Source organism: Eleutherodactylus coqui, chromosome 12, assembly GCF_035609145.1.
Source record: "Eleutherodactylus coqui strain aEleCoq1 chromosome 12, aEleCoq1.hap1, whole genome shotgun sequence".
NCBI lineage: Eukaryota > Metazoa > Chordata > Amphibia > Anura > Eleutherodactylidae > Eleutherodactylus > Eleutherodactylus coqui.
The window spans coordinates 83,325,966-83,348,273 of NC_089848.1; the positions used below are offsets into that span (position 1 = coordinate 83,325,966).

At 43.5% G+C, this 22,308-nt stretch overlaps 1 protein-coding gene across 2 annotated transcripts in view; it reads left to right on the forward strand.

Moving 5' to 3' along the window:
• Positions 1 to 21,738, forward strand: part of VWDE (von Willebrand factor D and EGF domains) — a 109,004-nt gene extending 87,266 nt beyond the window's left edge. For both annotated transcript variants that reach the window (XM_066585507.1, XM_066585508.1), the window contains 11 exons: positions 2,686 to 3,255; positions 5,033 to 5,128; positions 5,218 to 5,313; positions 7,108 to 7,203; positions 8,155 to 8,250; positions 10,063 to 10,158; positions 12,473 to 12,568; positions 15,170 to 15,265; positions 17,126 to 17,221; positions 17,309 to 17,412; positions 21,024 to 21,738. In XM_066585507.1, the coding sequence (XP_066441604.1) occupies positions 2,686 to 3,255; positions 5,033 to 5,128; positions 5,218 to 5,313; positions 7,108 to 7,203; positions 8,155 to 8,250; positions 10,063 to 10,158; positions 12,473 to 12,568; positions 15,170 to 15,265; positions 17,126 to 17,221; positions 17,309 to 17,412; positions 21,024 to 21,038 (1,457 nt within the window). In that variant the 3' untranslated portion in view covers positions 21,039 to 21,738. The remainder of the gene's footprint in view (positions 1 to 2,685; positions 3,256 to 5,032; positions 5,129 to 5,217; positions 5,314 to 7,107; positions 7,204 to 8,154; positions 8,251 to 10,062; positions 10,159 to 12,472; positions 12,569 to 15,169; positions 15,266 to 17,125; positions 17,222 to 17,308; positions 17,413 to 21,023) is intronic.
• The last annotated feature ends 570 nt before the right edge of the window (positions 21,739 to 22,308 follow it).

Sequence of the window (22,308 nt, forward strand, 5' to 3'; positions counted from 1 at the left end):
TTTTCCACATTCTTCCTGAATGCTGTAAAGTGGAGGAGCATAGGTTTTTTTTTAAATCATGTATTGGCCTGGAAGAGAATAATGACCTCTATTCAGGAAGGTGTAGGAATTCTTAGTAGAGATGAGCAAGTATACTCGCTAAGGCACATTACTCGAGCGAGTAGTACCTTAGCCGAGTATATCCCTGCTTGTCTCTAAAGATTCGGGGGCCGGCGGGGGGCGGGGAGCGGCGGGGGAGAGCGGGGAGATCTCTCTCTCCCTCTCCCTCCCCGCTGCAACTCACCTGTCACCCGCGCCGGCCCCCGAATCTTTAAAGACGAGCGGGGAGATACTCGGCTAAGGCACTACTCGCTCGGGTAATGTGCCTTAGCAAGTATACTCACTCATCTCTAATCCTTAGTATTATGCTGTGTGGCTAACGTGCAGAAAATACATTCATCCAAAAGGCATTGCCGAGTAGAATTATTCAGGGCAAAGAGGAACTGGAAGGAAATGGTGAAGTCAGCTGAAGCATACGTGTTGGTTGGCTGGCTGCAATCAAACCCACAAACAAAGCGCTAAATAAAGTACCATCGTAGACCCTTATCACCTGACCTACCCCATTACTCCTCATTTCCTTCCATTTGCTCATCCATTACTTCTTTCTTTTTGTTTTCCACCTTTTGATCTTCTTCTTATCATTTTTCTTGTTTCTTCTTTCTATTTTAATTCATCCTCTTTCTTTTTTGTCCTATTCTACTTCTTATTCCCATTTCTTCCTTTTCCATCTCCTATCATAATACTTTCTTCATTCTCTTTCTGCTTTTGAATCTTTGCCTTCTTATATTTCCTTTTGTTCTTCCTCTATTGTCTCTAACTTCATTTCATCTGTTTTCTATTTTCCATTGTATTTCTTCTTTATCATCTTTTCTCAATTTTCTCCTGCACTTCCTTCTCTTCGTTTTATTCTTCCATTTCTTTGTACTTCTTCCTTCTGTTCTTCTGCTTTCTCTTCCCTTCATCCTCTTTGTTCTTATTATTATTTTTCTTATTACTAGTTATCATAATTAGAGATGAGCGAGTATACTCGCTAAGGCACATTACTCGAGCGAGTAGTGCCTTTGCCGAGTATCTCCCCACTCGTCTCTTAAGAATCGGGGGCGGGTGACAGGTGAGTTGCGGGGGTAAGAGAGGGAGAGAGAGATCTCCCCTCCGTTCCTCCCCGCTCTCCCCCGCCGGCCCCCGAATCTTTAGAGACGAGCGGGAGATACTCGACTAAGGCACTACTCGCTCGAGTAATGTGCCTTAGCGAGTATACTCGCTCATCTCTAATCATAATTAACCTGTCATTGCCATCCTCTCCTTTATTTCCTCTACTTCCTTCTCTTGCTTTTTCTCTTTTTCTTGTATTTTGTCTTCTTCTTACTCTTTTTGTTCTTTTTAATCTCTTTTATCATCTTTCTCTACTCCTTGACTAATTGATTTCTTTAGCCATTGTCTTTTTCCTCCTCCAATGTTTGTGTCCTCTTTTACGTTTTCCTCTTCTTCATTTTAGCCTTCTTACCCTTACTAGTTTTTCATCTTAATCTACTACTTCCTCTTCATCATCACCATCAATGTTAGACCTCTATATGTTCTTTTTTTATTCTTTGTCTTCCTTTTAATCTTTTTATTCATTTTCTTCTCTGTATTTTTCTTAATTACTATTATGTTTTTCATATCATAGTCCACTACTCTTCTTCCTCTTTATGGTTTGCTGTCAGTTGTGACTCTTGATAGCTTCCAGAATAGTGACTAGTTTCTTCAGACTGTTTTAACGTTCTGTTGTCTTTTGTTGTCTTTAAGCCTCGGAATGTACATGATTGTATCCTTTCCATTTTCCCTCAACTCTTCTGAGTTTGTCTTTTCTAATGAATATTAGTTGAGATGGGTCTTCTCATCTTCTATTTCTTCTTTCTCTTTTTTATCAAGCACTTTCAAGGTTTGATTTCTTTCTTCCTCCTCTTCTACTTCTTCCTCATGTGAAGAATGAAATATAACTTTATGTGCTCTTCAAGTGAAAAGTTTTGCTCAATTTGGTTGTCATAAGTGTTAGCTAAATCCATCATCTGACATACTATATAGTCATTTCTAGATAAAGGTTACTGGAGGCCCTTAGTGAAAAAAGGTTCATTAGGGCCTTCAATTCCCCTTTGGGACCTGGACTCCACTTGGCCGCCATTCAGCCATATAAGAGAGGTGCTGTACATTCACATGACCCTCTCCTCTAAGGTCTGTGGGAGGTATGGAGACAGTCAAGCCATTAACTCCATTAGACTTTAAAAGAGAGCCCTGTTTGCGTTTGTGTCTATCCCTCCACCTATTCCTGGCTACATGGGATCACCAAATGGACGGAGGTTGGTACATGCCCCCAAGTTGGTGGAGGCCACAGGGCATGTGCCCAATGTTCCCTTACTATCATCCAGCCCTGAATATAGAAATCGGTTACATTATTAGAACTTTGGTAACACCTTTGTTAGAGATTTCTAGTGATGAAAGTCTCCGGTAAGCACCATAGCATTCTCTACATAGTGCTCTCTCTCTCCTTCATGTCAGAAAATTAATTTAGTTGGAATTACTACCAATGAAAACACGTTAAACTTACTGAGTTTTTTTTTTTCAAAATAGACCTTTAACTATACATCTGTTGCATGTATATAAATGTAGGTTCTCCCATCGCTTTAAGCACCACGGAAAGTAGCAGAAGATCAAAAACATCTATTGCGTCAACAACCCAGAACCTTCCATCTCTTCTGACAATCGGTGATCCAAAGAGGACGACATTCTTCAAGATGCTAAATGGTCGAAGAACAACGTCTCCTCTACTCCACAATGGTTGGGCCACCAGTTATATATCAAGGACTGCATACAGAGGAACTACTACAAATGAGTTTCCTTCAGGCAGAAGTGTAACCTTCATCTCTCAGCAACGACCAATTGTGCAAGAGAAGATACTGAAAGAGCATGCTAGTAAGAAGAAAGAAATCAATGAAATGGCAAATATAATCACTAATGAAGACCAAGAGCAAAGTCATCGGGTAGAGGATATTTCCACCTTGCTGAGCAGGACAGAAGATCGAGGAGAGTTGAAAAGCTCATTTACTGCGACTCCAGAGAAATTGACTTGCGCTGATTCTCCTTGTTTCCGTGGTGTTAATTGTGAACCAAGGGCGGATGGAGACTTTAAATGTGGAAGGTGTCCTTATGGATATTATGGAGACGGAAGGACTTGTAAAGGTATAAGAGAATACAATAATAAGAAGAAACTGGGGTTTCATCGTATTGTAGGCGTCATCTAAAAATGACAATTCCAAATGCTGGGCATACCATTTCTGTAGGATCAAGTGCTAGGAACCTAAGATTCAGTATTCTCCGAGGCTGCAGTCACATGGGGTGTAAATCCCATGGAAATCTCGTGGAATGACTGCAGCGGGGCTGCACGAAAATTCGGCGAGATTTCTGTGGCAGATAGGCTGCTTCAAAACCTGTCCTGTTCAGTGCGGGTTTTGAAGTGGGTTCACCGCCTGTATTCCACAGCGGCCATCTGTCCCCATAGAGAGGAGAGAGTCCGCAGTGGAAACAGCGATATAATTGACACGCTGCAGCTTTGAATTCTACACGGCATGTCAGTTTCAGCATGGCTTCAGATTTTTGCAAATCTCGTCCAATTTGCTGCTTAAGCTCGGGTTTAAGATGGCCGGCACAATTTCCATGTGGAGAGTCCGCACGGAAATTCCACAGCACTTCTGCCAAGTGTGAACTCAGCCTAAGACTGACAGCTTTAGGGACGACCCTGCGACTAACTCTTTGCTTGTAAAATGCCCTAAAAAACTGCCTTACAAGTAAAGGCATTAATGCATTGGATTACATGGGTATTCCAAGAAATAAGAAATAATGAAACATTAACCCTTTCAAATCCACTGTCTGACGTCTAAAGACATTCTGATTGAAGGCTGCACAGCTTTGATGTTGGAAGACGTCCGGCAGGGTATTCTTACTGTATATTACTGGCCGCTCTGTTGTCGGGGGCCTTACCAGCATGTCGTATACCGCAGTACTGGCTATAGCCAGCAGATGGCGCCATTGTATAATGGCAGAAAGAGAAAGCTCCCTAGGAAACCCTGAATCCAAAATTGGATTGCAAAGGGTTAAAAAAACTAAAATAATTTAAAAATAATCAAAGAAATTAAAGTTAAAAACCATAAACAATACAAACTATCCCATTCATTTTTACAACCTGAGAAATAAACTTTAAACATAATTTAGGGTGTTCAGAGAAGGTACCAAAAAATCCACAAAAGCAGGCAATGGTGGAATTGAATTTCTTTGCACACTTCACGAACAAAGGTTAAAAAAAGGTCAAAAGGTGATTTTTAGCTACCAAAATACATTTAAAAAAATACATTATGTAACACAAAAAACAAGATCTCACAGCAATGCCACCAACAACAAAAAAATAGACAAAAGTTACGGCTGTCAGAATCTAGTGAACGAAAAACGGAGAATATGCCGTGTCCTGTAGACCAAGTGTAGGGGGTGCTGCAGGGGACGTGTGTCGCTGCCTACAACATCCCTCAATAATAACAGCTGATTGCCAACAGGATAATATCTGTTGGATGGAAAGGGATCTTCCGAATATTTACTATTGATGACTTATCATCAGGATAGGTCATCAATAGTTAATTGGTGGGGGCCAACACTCGGGATCCCCACTGATCAGTAGATCCTCTGTCAGTGCAAAAGCTGAATGTTCACATAAGTGGTTAGAGCCAGAAGGGTAGTAGAAGGCATTGCTCCCACTAGAGGGATTCTACGTGATTACTGAATTCAGCACTGGCTGTTTGCTGCCCCTAGTGGACATTTAATTAAAAATAATTAATAAGAACCTGTGACCCTTTAAGAAATCCATCCAAGACTTTTCTGCATCATTCCAGCTTTTCCTTCTTTTGTTAGAGTATCTGCCTTTTGTTAGTATAAAGCTAATTCGCCCATTAATTTTCTCTCTGTAACTCAGCAATCTGCCGTCATCCATGCGGAAAAAATATGGACTGCACCGCCCCGAATGTTTGTAAATGTAAGCCGGGCTACACTGGATATAACTGTCAGATGGGTAAGCGGCCGCACTCGGGCATTTGTCCCACTTAATGTTTACAGCTGAGAACAATGTGCTTCCTTCTAATGAGACCTGATCTCCTACAGCCGTATGCCGCCCAGACTGCAGGAACCGTGGGAAGTGTGCGAGACCCAACGTGTGCGAGTGCGCGTCAGGCTACGCTGGGGCCACCTGTGATGAAGGTGATCAACTCCATTGTACTACATCATCGCACCTCATCTGCTGCTTTTCATTCTGGGTTTTACTAAGCTACAATGTAACAAACAGGCGAGACTTGAAGCTTCGGGGCCCCAATGTAAAACCTATAAAAGGGACCCCAATACCATGTTCTTATCTGGCTGAGTAGTGCTTGGGCCCCTCAAGCTCAAGGCTCTGTTTACAACTGCTGCCTCTGCACCTCCTATAGCTATGTGAAAGGATGTAGCATTTTAGAAACTTCAGAAATCTTAGGGTTCTCACAGGGGCGTAACTAAAGGCTCAGGGGCCCTGATGCAAAAGGTGAGCTGGGCCCCCCCCCCCCCCTCTATCTGTATCTGTACCCGTACCCATACCCAAACCATGATGCACAGATTCATAACTTGAAGCTTCTGGGCCCCAATGCAAAACCTGCAAAACCCAACTATAATGCTTTATTCACAGTACTGGGCTCCCTATATGGAGAAGAGAGGCCTTATGGGCCCCCTAATGCTCCTGGGCCCGGGTGCAACCTCATCCCCTGCACCCTCTATAGTTACGCTCCTGGGTTCTCAGTAGTATTGAGTGAACTTTTGAAAAATTCAGTTCTGCCAGTTCGCCAAATTTGGTCTGACTTAGTTTGAACTGATGGCTCAGTGGTTAGCACTGGTGCTTTGCAGTACTGCGGTCCTAAATTCAGATCTGACCAAGGACAATATCCGATGGAGTTTGTATTTTCTCCCTGAGTTTTTTTCCTTAATAATCAACTTAGATAATCACATCACATAAGGCCAATTTGGACACAACAATGCTCGCTTAAAATTCGCTCAAATGCCATCTTTTGAGTGATAACCGTTGCATCTAAATGCACGGACATTGTGCAGTTTTCGTGCACAAGTCGTTCCTCACTCAATTCTAGTTTTCTACAATTAAGCGATGAACTCTTATCAGTGGTGCAGGCTGCTATCACAGTCAGCAGTGCTGGTAAGATTCTTTCAGCTCGCGTCCCGCTGGTAGTTTACAGCAGGACGGGAGCTGTAAGTGCAGAGAACGATGCAGCTGTTTGCTTACGCAAAACAGCTGTATTGTTCGCTGAGCGATAGCGGAGGTGTCCTGCTCCACCTGCATAGCTATTTAGTAGCTAATTAGCTACTATAGACTATGCAAAGATGATCGCTCAAAACTGTCACTCAAACTGTTGTTTGAGCAATTTTTGAGCGATAATCTGTCAGTGTAAATGGGGTCATACTGAGAAGGAGAAACACAAACCAAAGGGAATATACAAACTCCATGCAGATGTTTTCCTTGGTCAGATTTGAACCTAGGACACCAGTGCAAACCACTAAAAGGAGGAATGTTAGTGGGTTTGGCCAAGATGGACCATACAACATTCACACCGAACCTTTGCAAAGTTCGATCTGGAACAGGGTTTGACTCTCTTGGTTTGCTCAACACTAGTTCTCAGTGTCTTCCCATAGAACTGAAAAGTCACCTAATTTTAGAAAGGTTGGGACATTTTTCATTTTTGGCGGTTGCAGGACTTATCATCTGCACAGACAATTTAACCACCTGCTGGTTGTCTGTGGTACTGCAATACCATAGCACCTATGTTCTCAGTAGTAAAACAGCAGAAGAGTACAAGAATGCAGACATGGGTAGTCACAGTGATCCCATTATTTTACCACGATGATTAATTCTGCAATGGAGCCCTAAGTGTGACATCAGAGCATTTATACTGCAATATATCCATAAACAAGGTAGGTCTAATTGTCTCATTAATTATATATTATTATTATTTGCAGCTATTTGTGATCCACCCTGTGAACATGGAGGTGTCTGTCAGGCTAGGAATGTTTGCTCTTGCCCGTTCGGTTATGTTGGACCCCGATGTGAAACGAGTAAGTCCCAATAATTTTAGAATATGTTTTTGTAGGGGTCAGAAATTCTACTTTCTGTTATAAAGTTTCAAACCCCCAACCTAAAGAGGTTGCTCTATAAAAAAATACATATAAATATAGGGACACATTTACTAATATTATATAAAAGTTAGACAGCTAGTAAGACAGTCATAAATGTGCCAGCTTCATCACGGCAACGCAAGGGGACAACCCCTTTTAGGCTATGTTCACATCAGTGTTTAGGTTTCCAATTTCCTGCTCCATTATGGGAAGAAGAAGATGGAATCCCCTGGCTGAATGAATCTGTCTTATGATGGAGACTAACACTGTCAAACAGACCACATTGATTATACTTGGGTGCTTCCATTGTCTGGCTGGATGTGTTGAGGACATTGCCGTGCCTGCCCTTTTGCGCATGCGATTCTGGATTCATATTTGTGTTCAGGATTAGTGATGAGCGAACTTTTGAAAAGTTCGGTCTGGCCAGTTTGCAAAAGTTTTGTAAAAAGTTAGGTTAAGTCCAAATTAGTTCTAACCAAAGTGTGAGTTCACCAATCCCCTAAAACTGGTGTATAACACTGTCTAAGACACATGAAAGCCCTGTATGATGCTCTCAGGATGTTATACAGGGCTTTTTTGTCTCTTGGACAGTGTTATGGGCCAGCGTTCCGGACTTGTGTTGAGCGAACTAGTGGAACCCTGTTTCACGTAGAATTTTGCTAAAAGCTCTGTTCAGGTTCGTGCTGAGCCAAACTTTTATCAAAGCTCAACCTGAAATGGGGATCTACCGATTCAGTTCACTCCACACTATTCATGAGCTTCATTGCTGCATTTTTTATTAGCAGACGGCCACGTTTTTTACTAAGCTTTAGAGCTTGTTTTAGTGACATCATATGTATCCATCATCTATATCGTATGACATCATGTGTCCATTTCTAATTTCTTTATTAGTGGTGTGCAATCGGCACTGTGAAAATGGAGGTGAATGTGTAGCCCCCGATGTGTGCAAGTGCAAACCTGGCTGGAGTGGACCTACCTGCAGCACACGTAAGCATAGCTGTTGGTAATACTACCTTGGAACAAAATTCAAGGCCATTTTTAGAGGTTGGTGGAATGGGCAGTTGGCCAAGGTTCTCTATTTCCTAGGAAGATATCCTCCAAAACAATCTAAGGGCGCCCACCCACTGGCGTTTTTTTTCCCTGCGAAATTCGCAGCATTTTTTTCTCTGCAGGGGTCTATGGGACTTGTAATGTTAAAATCGCGATCGCACAAAATCACGATTTCGCGGTAAATTGCGATTTTGCGCGATCGCGATTTTAACATTACAAGTCCCATAGACCCCTGCAGAGAAAAAAATGCTGCGAATTTCGCAGGGAAAAAAAACGCCAGTGGGTGGGCGCCCTAAGAGTGGGGGAGAGAAATATTCCAGTCCACCGTCTGTTCCAGTGTTGGGCGGAGTAGGTTAGAGTTTACTGAATGCTATGTGGGGCTTGTGCATATACACAGCAGCCAATCTGAACAAGCAGAGCAGCAGTGTAAGGCCGGGCTCACACTACTGGGTCGGATTCCGCATGCAGGAGGTCCACAGAAGATTTCGTCTGTCAGCCCGGCCAGTGACCCTGCATATGGCAAGTATTTGTATTACATATGGCCATCAAGTAATGCAGGCAGTCATGTGCACTACAGCTTTTTAATTTGTATTTCGTTTAGCGCCAACATGGGTACCCATCTGATTGATGTTGACAAGAGTGACGATCAACAGATTTTTTCTATCTTTTGTTGATCTATACAGAAGAGTAAACTTGTGAACACAATGTGTTGATGACAGAGTTTCTCTGTATGCAACACTGTTAACGTACGTGGCTCTTTTCCAACATAAGTGTGGTGTGTGGAATGAATTGCCTCAAGCACCTTTAGCCTATGTGGGCAATAGACTAAGAAAATAAGAAATTATCTACACTTAGAAATTATAAGAACGAGTGTAGTGACGGGTATGTCAATATAAAGACGGACCAGTACGTTAAAACTCTTTTTCTTTTTGTTTTGTGTATTTTTTGTATGGTCTTCCCCCTACTCCCTTTTTTCGTCTATCTTTTAATGAATATTAATAAAATTTAAAATTTTAGTATCAGTAAAGTTCTTGTCGGTGAAGAACATGGGTACCCACAGCCCATACTCAATGTAATTACGCATGGGCTGTGGGTATATCCATGACCATAGAGCATAATGGGCTTTAAGGTCACGGATTCTGCATTAAATGGAGCTTGCTGCAATTATTCTTCCTCTCGCGAAATACGCGATTCGTCCCCGCGTATTACCACAGATCGTCCGCAAGGACGGCGATAACGGAATCCGTAATTTAAGTCCGGTCGTGTGAAACAGGCCTATGGGTGCTTTCATGCAGGCTAGAATTAGCCCACAGGACGCACCCAAATCCGCAACTGTAGAATTCAACACCAAAATCCGCAGGTCTAAGGAATTTTGATGCGGGGTTGCAGGTTTTAAGCCATTTTCAATTCTGCATCAAAATCTGGCTTACGGTGTATAATTTACCGCGGTTTGCCATGCGTCCTGCAGGCTACCTCTCGCCTGTGTGAAAGCACCCTAAAGAATGGAGATGGAACAGAGTAGAGACCTACGTAAAAGCGAATGGATTTAGAACTACCATATACTCCATTGAACAATGCAGCTAATGGGAAGTCACGGATTATAGCTGCATCCTAAATGAGCAAAGCTAATGAGCATCCGATACCTAAAATATCAGGGTATGCCACATTACCCACAGGCGAGGCCCAAATGAGTATAGATCTTCATTTGATGTAGATAATATGTTAATTGTTCAATGGATTCCTTCCCAGCGGTGTGCCAGCCCGTGTGCCTCAATGGTGGAACGTGTCTGAAGTTCAATATCTGTCTATGTCCTAATGGATTTTTTGGTGCTCAGTGTCAGAACGGTAAGTCCCTGATAGTACTGCAATGTATGTGGGGGTCTCAGCTGCATCCATCACCAATGTGAAAAGACAGAATTCAAGAACTGTATTAGGGTTTGTCAGGTTTCTGTTGGGGTTCCCAGTAATGGTAAGATTCTGGCACTATTCTTGCGATCCATGGATGTTGGGGGCACTGATAGAGAGTACAATTAAATGTGGTGATCAGTAGTGCCAAGGATCAGTAAGGTATAAGTAATGTATGTACACAGTGACTCCACCAGCAGAGTAGTGAGTGCAGCTCTGGAGTATAATACAGGATGTATCTCAGCATCAGTACAGGATAAGTAATGTAATGTATGTACACAGTGACTTCACCAGCAGAATAGTGAGTGCAGCTCTGGAGTATAATACAGGATATATCTCAGGATCAGTACAGGATAAGTAATGCAATGTATGTACACAGTGACTCCACCAGCAGAATAGTGAGTGCAGCTCTGGAGTATAATGCAGGATGTTACTCAGGGTCAGTACAGGATAAGTAATGTAACATATGTACAGTGCACAGTGACTCCACCAGCAGAATAGTGAGTGCAGCTCTGGAGTATAATACAGCATGTAACTCAGGATCAGTACAGGATAAGTAATGTAACGTATGTACAGTGACTCCACCAGCAGAATACTGAGTGCAGCTCTGGAGTATAATACAGGATGTAACTCAGGATCAGTACAAAATAAGTAATGTAATGTATGTACACAGTGACTCCACCAGCAGAATAGTGAGTGTAGCTCTGGAGTATAATACGGGATGTAACTCAGGAACAGTAATGTAATGTATGTACGCAGTGACTCTACCAGCAGAATAGTGAGTGCAGCTCTGCAGTATAATACAGGATGTAACTCAGGATTGTTAAGGACCGTTACACATGACCGGTCACATTAACCTTTCAAGCCTTGGGTTCCAAATTAGTTCATACCTGGATGCATCAGAGAGGCCAAAAACTATGATTTATAGTAATTAGCTCTCACAGATATGTGGAGATGGGCCGCGGCAAGTATATACAGCCCACTCTGCTTAAGGCGCGTACACACACTGAATCTTTATTGACTGAGTATATTTCTTAAAACAGGAAAGCAATACGTCATTAGTCACGAGGTTAATCTTATTGGGTTAGAAAAAACATCAAGAATTGTGCTTTGTTGAACAATCAGCGGAGTGAGAATAAATATGTGAAATGTCCTTCAAATGATTACTCTCTCTTGTGAGTTTGGATGATCGCAGCGTCTTATCAGCACGATTTGCTCTTTTCCAAAGCTCAGGACATGGGGGAGGTTTTTCTGATAGCGGCTGTACCAGGCAAATGTTCTCGGATGAATAGAAAGAAAAAACAAAAAAAAACCATTAGACAATGCACCGAATACCCTGCTGTAAAGTTATTTTTGCAAATTTATTGTTTCACTACACACAAGCTTATTTACATCTTATAATGCTCCATTTTGTATCTAGTGGCCATTTTGAGACAGATTCTTTCATTTTATGGACCTGTACCTTCTCAGGATCAGTACAGGATGAATAATATAATGCATGTACATAGTGACCCCACCAGCAGAATAGTGAGTGTAGCTCTGGAGTATAGTACAGGATGTAACTCAGGATCAGTACAGGATAAGTAATGTAATGTATGTACACAGTGACTCCACCAGCAGAATAGTGAGTGCAGCTCTGGAGGATAATACAGGATGTAACTCAGGATCAGTACAGGATAAGTAATGTATGTATACAGTGACTCCACCAGCAGAATAGTGAGTGCAGCTCTGGAGGATAATACAGGATGTAATTTTATGTACAGATATAGAAAAATGTAATCCAATACTGATAACCTGTTGCAACAAGTTGTCTTGTATGTAACCTGTTACATGGTGTTCAGTGGAGGACATACCTTTTAAATGGGTTGTCCGAGTTCTCACTTCTGTGTAAAATCCATTCCCCAAGCAGTAACATAACATATAGGCTTATACTGTGTCTCGTGCCTCTGCTCAGTCCTCTGCTCCTTGTTTGTTTACAGCCTCCAGTCCCGCCTGGTTTATGGGGACCTCACAAGCGCCGCAGCCAATAACAGATCAGTGATCGATCGCCGAGGTCTGTTATTGGCTGCAGAGCCTGTGACGTGGCGTCAGACAGGAGACCCGGAATGCCGGCGCAGGACACAGCAGGGAGTATAAGCCTATCTGAGATGTTACTGCTTGGGGAATGGATTTTACACAGGAGCAAGAACTCGGACAAGCCCTTTAAGTTCCATATTATATGATTTGTCAGTAATTGACTGATGATAATTTTCAGCAATCTGCAATCCGTCATGTAAGAACGGTGGGCAGTGCATGAGGAACAATATCTGCAGCTGTCCTGAAGGTTACACTGGGAAAAGATGTCAAACAAGTAAGTGACCCCACTGTGTCATTCATTCAGAATTACTGAGGTCCCATAGGCCACGTCTTGTCTAATATCAGCCAGCAACTTTTAGAGCAAGTGATCATCGCTGGGACGGCTGTTGGGCGCTGAAGCGTCTGACAATCGTGCGATGTAAGAGGACTAGAGATGAGCGAGTATACTCGCTAAAGGCAATTGCTCGAGCGAGGTTCGGGTGTCGGCGCGGGGGAGCGGTGAGTAGCGGCAGTCAACAGGAGGGAGCGGGGGGTAGAGAGAGATCTCCCCTCCGTTCCACCCCGCTCTCCCCCGCAGCTCCCTGCCCGCCGCCGGCACCTGAACCTTTTGTCTCGAGCGGGCAGGTACTTGCTACGGGCAATGCTTGCTTGAGCAATTGCCTTTAGCGAGTATACTCGCTCATCTCTAAAGAGGACCCTTACCAGTCTCTACACCGGAGCCATTCAATTAAATCTTATGCCAATATGTGATCTAGTTCATATTGTACAGGTTTTGTATCTACATTGACATGCCAATTGTTGATGTGGTTTCCATGTGGGAGCCTCGTTGGCTGCTGCATGTAGATGTGTCCATTGACTGGGGACTACAGCTAAGTTCCAGGGCTCAGCCTCAGGTCTCTGTTGTAGACTTGAGACCTCCGACACACTAGGTTAGTCCGTGTATAGTCCCTCAATAGACCGGACTACACATGGACAGCATGCAAACCCAAATGACTATGGTGCAACACACTACAGAGTTTTTCATGCAACACATGGACTGTGCGACCATACTCATTGCATGCACTTTAACGGTAGGAAAAAAAAGTATTTTGACTGGTTCAGGCGCTAATATGCTCCGTAGTGGCAAGCGTATTAGCTAATGCGCCACTCTGTTAGCCAGTCCTTAGGCTACATGCACACGGGCAAGACTCGGCCTGATATCGTGCTTGTCAACGTGTGTTTTGCATGCGGATGAAGTTTTGCATGCGGTTTTTCATTCAAAAATGTCTCGCATCACTTCTATGAAATTGCGATCCTCACGTCTGTGTTTCGCGCGCGTCAAAGGATCGCAAGTGTTTCCCATGGTCTTCAATGGGATATATCACATCGCACGACATGCAAGAGCCATGCAACACGCGAGGCGTTCCGAGAGCACACCAATAAATAGGACAGGTAGCGATTTTTAATCTCGTAGCATCGTTCATGTGAATAGCTCCATTCAAAATAATGGAGTTCATATTTGCGTAAGTTTTTTTTTGTCTCGCGGCGTACAAAACTGGCGTGAGATTCGGGCTTGTGTGCATGTAGCCTTACCCATTTAAGTCAATTGGGATAGAGAAAAAACGGACAGTATTCAGATGTCATCGGTACTCAGAAACTGTATGTTTTCTTAAAAAGATGCAGAAGAAAAGACCGGGGCTAGTTTCAAGTTTTTTTTTAATTTGCGGACTTGAAATAACGAATGGCAGGAGGAAGGAAAAAAATAGACACACAGACCAAATATAAAGGTGACTTGGAGCTGCTTAAGGAGGATCAATGTCCTTTTTTATGGACGTTACATGGACCTGTATTTTACACAAGTTTGCAATGCAATCTGAAATTTTGCTGCAGTGTACCATGTAATGTGAATGAGGTTTATGCCCAATGTCCGTGGACGGATCTGATTTGCGGCATCAACATGCGTCACCCGCACAGAAGATCTACAAATCAAGCTGCCTATAGTGAAGCATGGGTGGCCGCTAGAGATGAGCAAAGCATACTCGCTAAGGGCAATTACTCGATCAAGCATTGTCCTTAGCGAGTATCTCCCCGCTCGGGAGCAAAGATTCGGCTGCCGGGGGCAGGGGAGAGCAGGGAGGAACGGAGGGGAGATCTCTCTCTCCCTCCCGCACCCCCCTGCTCACTGCTACAACTCACCTGTCACGCGCGCCGGCATACGAATCTTTTCTTCCGAGCGGGGAGATACTCGCTAAGGACAATGCTCGCTCGAGTAATTGTCCTTAGCGAGTATGCTTACTCATCTCTAGTGGCCGCACATGAATTAAAGCATGCAGATTTGTTTTCCGGAACTTTTGGTCCAGAAAACAAATCGCCGCATGCTCCCTTTCAATGTGGTTACCGCATGGACGGCTTTCAGTGAAGTCAATGGAAGCTGTCCGATCCGCAGCCTGCCCGCAATTGAATTGCAGATGGACCACGGATTCCACGGGAAAGTAGGAGCTTAAAAAGAAAAAAACACTCCACTGTGCATGTGTGGCAACGCACCGTCCGGCGCTTCCGCACACATCCGCAGTCAAGAAAATAGAAGACCTGACCAGACACGCAGAAGACCTGGACGGGTAAGCAGTGGCCAAGCGGCAGGATCGGATTCCGCTGCGACCACCTGTATGCGAGATCCGATCCGCCGTGGACATCACACAGTGGAAACTAGCCATGCTGCAGATTTTGGCTGTGACTGCAATACACTGAGTGACTTCTGCTGTGAAACTCCGCTGCAAAATCCGCATGTGAAACTTGGTGCACATGTTCTCCACAATGTGTAGTCTCACCCCTATAGTACTTGTCTTAACTGTCGGAACTCTTTGTCAATTGGAAATGTTAACTATTTGCTTCTCAGGTGTCTGTGATCCGACCTGTATGAATGGAGGGAAATGTGTGGGACCCAATATTTGCTCCTGTCCATCAGGCTGGAAGGGAAAACGATGCAACACACGTAAGAGGTTTATTAATTACGAGCTGATATACCCGGTTTCGCCCAAGTTAACTTGGTACTGATGTTTACCTGTTGTTCGCACTGAAAATTTTATGAAGTTGTGGTTACTTCAAAGGAACTGAGGAATACAATATGTATACACATAGAGGAGCATCAGATTCTCCTCAGACTGCATGTACCGATGTCCTTCTGCAGAATGTGCCACCCCCCCACTCTCCTAACTTTTTACCTTTAAAGGTAACGCCCCTTTTTTAATTCAAATTTAACCCAAGAGGTTGCAGCCCTTTCTTAGCCTTAACAGCATCCATCCCTGCAGTCCATGGCCGCTTCCTTATGTACTTTACAGCCTTTCAGTATATTCTCCTCTGTACATACACATAGAGAAGTGTTAGATTGTCCTCAGTATATACACGTAGAGGTGAGATAGATTCTTCTCAGTATACAAATCATTCCCCTAGGCTTTATGGTTTCTGAGAAAAAAACCATGTCATGTATCGTGGATTTCCACAGTTTTTTATGCTTACTCCTAGACCTAGATATACATTACATCATTACTGTGAATCGGACACAAACCTGTTATAGAGCAGTGTAATTACTATGGGCCTGAATAGTTCCCTACCAACAGTGCCCACCCCCTCAGTTTATCCTGCCCTCCATGGATGGGACTAGAAGTCCTGCTGGGACATGTCTAAAAATCTGCATTTACGCCAAAATATCTTGTAGTAACGTGAGTAACAGTGGCGGACCTCCATGAGACCACTGAGATAATCCTGGTCAGTACAGGGTTTTATTACTAGGGACAGCCTTACATGAGCGTATGCGTATTAGCACGGGCAAGAGGGCAGTGTTTTTGCAGATCTATTTTTTTGCGTGTGTATTTACGGATTTTACTGTACTTTTTCCACCCACAAGTCATGTGCATTTCTGCGCGGCAAAAAATGTGTGTTTCACACATCTCCTTGCATATTTTGCGTGCTTTCGCTCATCCCCATTGTCTTCTATGGGAACTTTTGGTGCGCAAATGTGCAGCAAAATCGAGCATGCTGCTTTTTTTTTGTGTGTGTGACCGAAATGCGCAGGACAATATGCACATGTTATTGAACTCTTTGAAATCAATGGGTTCTACTCTGCGTATTACTGTGTTTCCCCGAAAATAAGACAGTGTCTTATATTAATTTTTGTTCAAAAAGGTTTAACTTTTTTACATGTATAGCTGCCTGGACACTATTTAAATTGACTTTTTTAATTAACTGTTAGCAGGGCTTAATTTTGGAGTAGGGCTTATATTTCAAGCATCCTCAAAAAGCCTGAAAATCATTTTGCATCCTCAAAAATTCTGGAAAATCATGCTATGTCTTATTTTCAGGGTATGGCTTATTTTCAGGGAAACAGGGTATGCCTGCAAATTGTGCATGACACCAGACCCAACGATCACAAGCTATTCACATTCTCTGACCTCTTATGTGGCAGATGGGCCATTGAGCCCTTCAAGCTCCAGGCTCATGATCAGCTATGACCTTCGCAGCTCCTGTACTTGAAGGGGTTTTTCAGGATTAGAATAACATGGCAGTTATAGCGCCACCCCTATCTACAAGCTGTGTGTGGTATTGCAGTTCAACTCCAGAATTTTAACATTTTAGTCTATGCCTTTGTGAGGAGAAATCTACAGCGACTATGCTCTGTATAGACCCAAATTGGGCCTGTGGGGTCACTGCACATTCAGCCCATTCCTTATGACTAGTCCCAATCATCACATATGGTCCCCATGTGACTCCTCAGTGAGACTTGCTATATAATGTCTGTTTCCATCTATTCACTTTGTCTATTTTCTTTATTAATTGCACTTTCATGTTCCCCCAGCAATCTGCCTCCAGAAGTGCAGGAATGGGGGCGACTGTATTGGCCCAAATGCGTGTCAGTGCCCGTCAGAATGGGAGGGGGCTCAGTGCCAGACGCGTGAGTGACCTGCAGCCGTACAGCAATTGTTTACATCTTCAGAATGTTCCCAAATAAAATGTTTCTATGTTTTTACTATTTATTCAGCCATCTGCAGTTCCAAGTGTTTATATGGAGGGCGCTGCACAGCCCCTAATGTGTGTTCCTGCCGCTCCGGCTATACTGGCGCCACGTGTGCGCACAGATTACAGGTAATAGGTTGGGATATAAGGGGATGTCTTGATTGGTTACTGATTTACTCCATGTCAGGAAACTTTCCAACGCAGAACACGCAAGAGAACAAAAAATCCTTAGGAACCCAGAAATAGACCATTTTAAGGCCGTGCATGTGTCCTTGTGTGGTACTCACTCGCGGAAGAGTTGGTGACCAGGTCGGCGGTGGCAACGAAATCCACTGCTCCCCTTCTGACCACGGCAGCACGGCAACAACGCTATTAAAATGGAAAACAATATACAGCTTGTGATGCCAGCCTGAACACAGATCGAGATCGGCTTCAGGCGAAACAAAAAGAAAAATGGTTAAAATGGGGGTGATAGTCCTTTCCCCTGGGGAGTGGTGTGGTACTTGTGTGCAGATGGTGTCGTGGTGAGAAGGAACTCCTGGAGTCATGATTACCGTGAAACAAATAAATGTTTCTTGGCACGCAGTCCAGAGACCTTGTCCTATTCTCTGAGATGGAGTGATCCAACAGCACGCAGTTACGTCTGCGCGATCAGAGAAAGGATGTCCAAAAGCCACACTTGCACATTTAGATTCTTCCCAATTTTCAGTACAGGCAACGCTTCTGTATCCTACGGTTTTACTACGGCAATTTCTTTCTTTGCTCTGCATTTGCCTGTCTATTTCTTCTTCTTGCTGTTAATTATTCTCTTTCACTGCATTACTTTAGGCATATATAACTCTCTGTTCTTCCTTTGTTACTGCTCAGCAAACTATTTCTTTTGCTTTCTCTCTGTCTCTTCAATGGAAACGTTTTCGTACTCACACTCTCCACTTCTCACCGTACTGTAGCTTTCTTTAGCTCTGGTCTTTGCTTCTGCTCAGTTCACTAGCTTGTTCCTAACTCACCCTCTCACTCACTCAAACTCTGCCTGTCTGGCTGCTCTCTGGCTCCTCCCACAATCCTGGGGTTTGTGCAGTTTGCAAAAACTGATACAATTTGGTTTTGCAAAAACTGAAGCACTCTGCAAACTTTGCTGAGGTTCTGTTCTTTCTATTCTGGCCTAAGCTGATCCCCTCTGGTCATCTGTCTTCAGGCTGCCTTGGACTGTCTTCGGAATGTCTTCAGACTGCCTTGGGTCTGCCGTCTGTCTGTCTTCTTTTGGTTTGCCTTCGGACTGTCTTCTAAGAAACAAGAAGTTAGCCAGCGGTACACCGTTTGGTAACCACGCAGTGGGGAAGAAAAACAGATTTGGTGCTAGCTACCAAATGACCGTCGACTTCCTGGTCTCCAGCGATAAATCCAGCAACTGTGAAAGGGTGCGGCACTCAGGAACTCAAATCCCCTTCGGTAGTTGTAGAAAAATCTCCATATTAGACATGCAATGTTTCGACCCACACGATCTTTGTCAAGCATGACAGTTTAGTGTGCTCTGCCCATGCTTTATATGCTATGGTCATTGACTGCAGCTAACCTGCATTGGAGTCTGTGGTACTCAAATAATCCCCCTTTGTTCCACCAGTAACTAAAGTTGTGGATTTACTGTACCATATAATGTACTGAAAAGCTTTTAGAAATATCTAAGTGGAGTGAAGGAAAAAAAAAAAAAATTCTGACAACTTGTGGGAAGGGCACTGATTTTACGACACGCACACTGCGGCAAAAATGACACAATAACTATATATTTTAGGGCTCAGTACGATTACGATGATACCAAATTTATTTAGATTTTTTTTGCTGTACTTAATAAAAGAATTATATCTTTTCTTTCCCCATCTTCTGACCATTATAACTCTCTTTATCTTTCTGTCAATGGGGTTGTGTGAGGTCTCATTTATTTGGGGGGGGGGGGGGGGGGGTAGGACATTTGAATGGAGCGGGATGGGCTCCTGATCCCGCTCCATACAAACCCTGCACCCGGATGGTATCCATGTACTCCTTGTAGGGTGAAGGGTTAAACTGCATTTCAAGCCTAATTAGTCAGTTCTAATAACTGACTCCAGTTTAGCTACATTGTCTATTAGAATGTAAAGTCATCTGAAATTCACCTGTTGCATCAGAAGCTCAAAACCCAGCACCTCTTATGGTCTATTAAAGTCTGTAAAAATGGTTTGTGTTTAGTAGAAAACAATGGCGTACACAGCCTAAAGGGGATATCTGACCATCAGAAGATAATAAAAAGGGCACCATGTGGTATAAAATACCAAAAAATGTGATATTCAAACAGCTAGTCCCCCGCTGATCCACTACACTCTAGTGGGCCTTCTATTCTTCGTTTACAAGAACCAGCATGTGACGGCTGCAGCAGTCATGTACTGTACGAGTAGCCCCCGTCTCTGAGTAGCAAACAACTATGAAATTCTCTTTTCATAGGAGGAATGCACCCACCAGTCTCAGTTATCTGAGGGGTATACTCTGGTAGGTGCTTTGTAAAAGTATGGCGAGGCTAGTGCCAGGGCGACTGTGCTTCCACTTTCTCCTAGTTTCACAGGGGAAATTTACACTTACAGTTGAAAAATCTTTTCCTTTTTGTTCTCCACTCCTCCTTGTGGCTTGTTCCGGTTACTTTCCTTCACCTCCTGACCTCTGGTAACTGCTTAGTTGCTGCAGCTTCTCTCTCTGCTTTCTCTCCTTCATCTCCCACGACTCACTCCCCTCCACTTCCTGTAGTTTCCCGTACTTTTCTGCTTTCTCTGACTCACTTCTTGTTCCACCCTGCTCACTTTCCCAGCTTGACTAGTCTCCCACTCAGTCTCCTCCCACTTCACCAATCAGGGAATTTAACAAGTAGCCAATCAGACCGAATGGTTGCCGGGCACACTAGCTTCTCGCCCAAAGTACTGTGTCACTACACATTCAAGTGAATGGAGTTGTGCTATACTTTCCTGCATATTGCTGTGGCTGGAGCCTCTTTAATGGGGCTACAGTACGTAACTAGCCCCTTAAATAGAGTATTCCAGACACAGGGCATTTTTTTTTCAGTTTTTACCTGGCCACTGATGGGTGAAAACTGATAGATCATGGGGGTCCAACCACTGGGACCCCCACCGGTCCCCAGAATGGGGTGTGTTGTTTGCCCCACTTCTGGTCACTACTGGATTGTTGCTCTGACCAGAGTGAATTGAGTGCCGACTGCACATGCTCGGTGCTGCTCCATTCATTTCAATAGGGGTGATGGAAATGGCTCTCAACAGCACTAGCTATTTCCGTCGGCTCCATTGAAATGAATGGAGTGGCATCTTGCATCGGCAGCTAGCTTTCAATTCTTGCCTACTTCTGTCAGCCCCATTGAAATGAAGGGAACAGCACTGTGCCTATGCATTCGGAGTAGCGATCCAGAAGTGGGGAAAATGGAATTGCCCATTCTCAGGATTGGTGGAGTCCAAGTGGTCAGAGTCCCACGGACCTATCAGTTTTCCCCCATCCAGTATTATCTTACAGCAATACCGCTTAAATTGTATCAGCGGGCTTCCACCAATCAGAGGTCTTATTAATATGCCATCACTTTCTGTGTATAAAGAAGATAAAAAGGAGGAAAAAGAGGTAGAAATATGAAATTGTACTAAGAGGGAAGACCTGGAGGTGACAACGTATAGCCACCAGGATTGTCACATCTTTTTTTGTACGTCTTTAATTTTCAGGCACTGCGAGGATGAATCCATGTATTTATTGACAATGTATTGGAGGGAAGTGACAACTTCAGACATTACTAATCAACCACAGAACTATAACTTAGAAGAACTTTTGATATGAGAAGTTCACCTGTGGAGAAGACATGGAGAATGAAGATGTCTCGGCCGCTTGGGCATAAGAGGAGAACATTATATTTAGTAGGACAATGAAATGCCGTGCCCGATGGGATACTGTATAAAGGACAGTACTACAACATCGTTGTAAGATAGAGAATGGGGATTCCTTCATACACATGGGCAGTTCCATAACAGACAACACGGCTCACATGTGAATGCATACAACACACGGCTTTGTAAACCGTAAGTAGAAACTGTAGGAACCAGACATATATGCACTAGAGCTGCATTTGTCATTTTATACACTGGGGTTATCTTCTTAGTCTTGATGAATGTTTGAGTCAATATTTGGGTTTATGTGCAGTACTATGTGAAACCGCAGATAACAGCATAGCATTAAAACTTTTGTTTAATAACGAACTCAGCTTTGCTACATGTACGCTGTGTTTTGGGGTAAAATGGTGGTAGATCGGGATTGTCTGTTTGTATTTGCTACATCCTATTAGGAAATGAGCCCTTATGTGTGGAGAAGATGTATATAATTCCATGGATTTGTAAGGTGCTACAGAATATGTTGGCGCTATATAAATAAAGATTATTAAAGATATGAACATTACAATTGATCTATTACAGTCTTGGCATGTATAAATGTTATGACAATGTGCAGCGGCCAGGGTTAAACCTTTGGGTGAGGGAGACAGCGGGAAACAAAATAGTGAGTCGCGATGGCTCTACCATTTCCTCTCATTACATCCTAAAGTGTGGTCTGTCCTGGCAGCATGCAAGGGTAAAAGCTAGCAGTTGCGCTGGCAAAGAAATGATAGCTCAACTGTTTACGTGACGCCAGTGCCCCTTTCCAGTAATGGGTCAACGAAACCAAATAAAGAGTCCACAGTCAGTGTAGTTTTCAAAAAAACGGAGGCACACAGTTTTTACTGGGTACTTCCAACTTTGATTTTCCAAGTACATTATTGCAACAGACTCAAGTGTAACATTACGGTCACCTTTTCCTTTCCTTTCCTTTGGACACTCTTGCATTAGGCAAACACTCCTTTCCCGAGGTACCAGCATCATCAGTCGCAGTTGGTGCGATGGGCGGTTCTGGAGAGAGCACTCCGGACTTGGAAAGACATACATGAAGAGTCCTCTCTCTCTTCACATCCTTTCCTCGCTGACC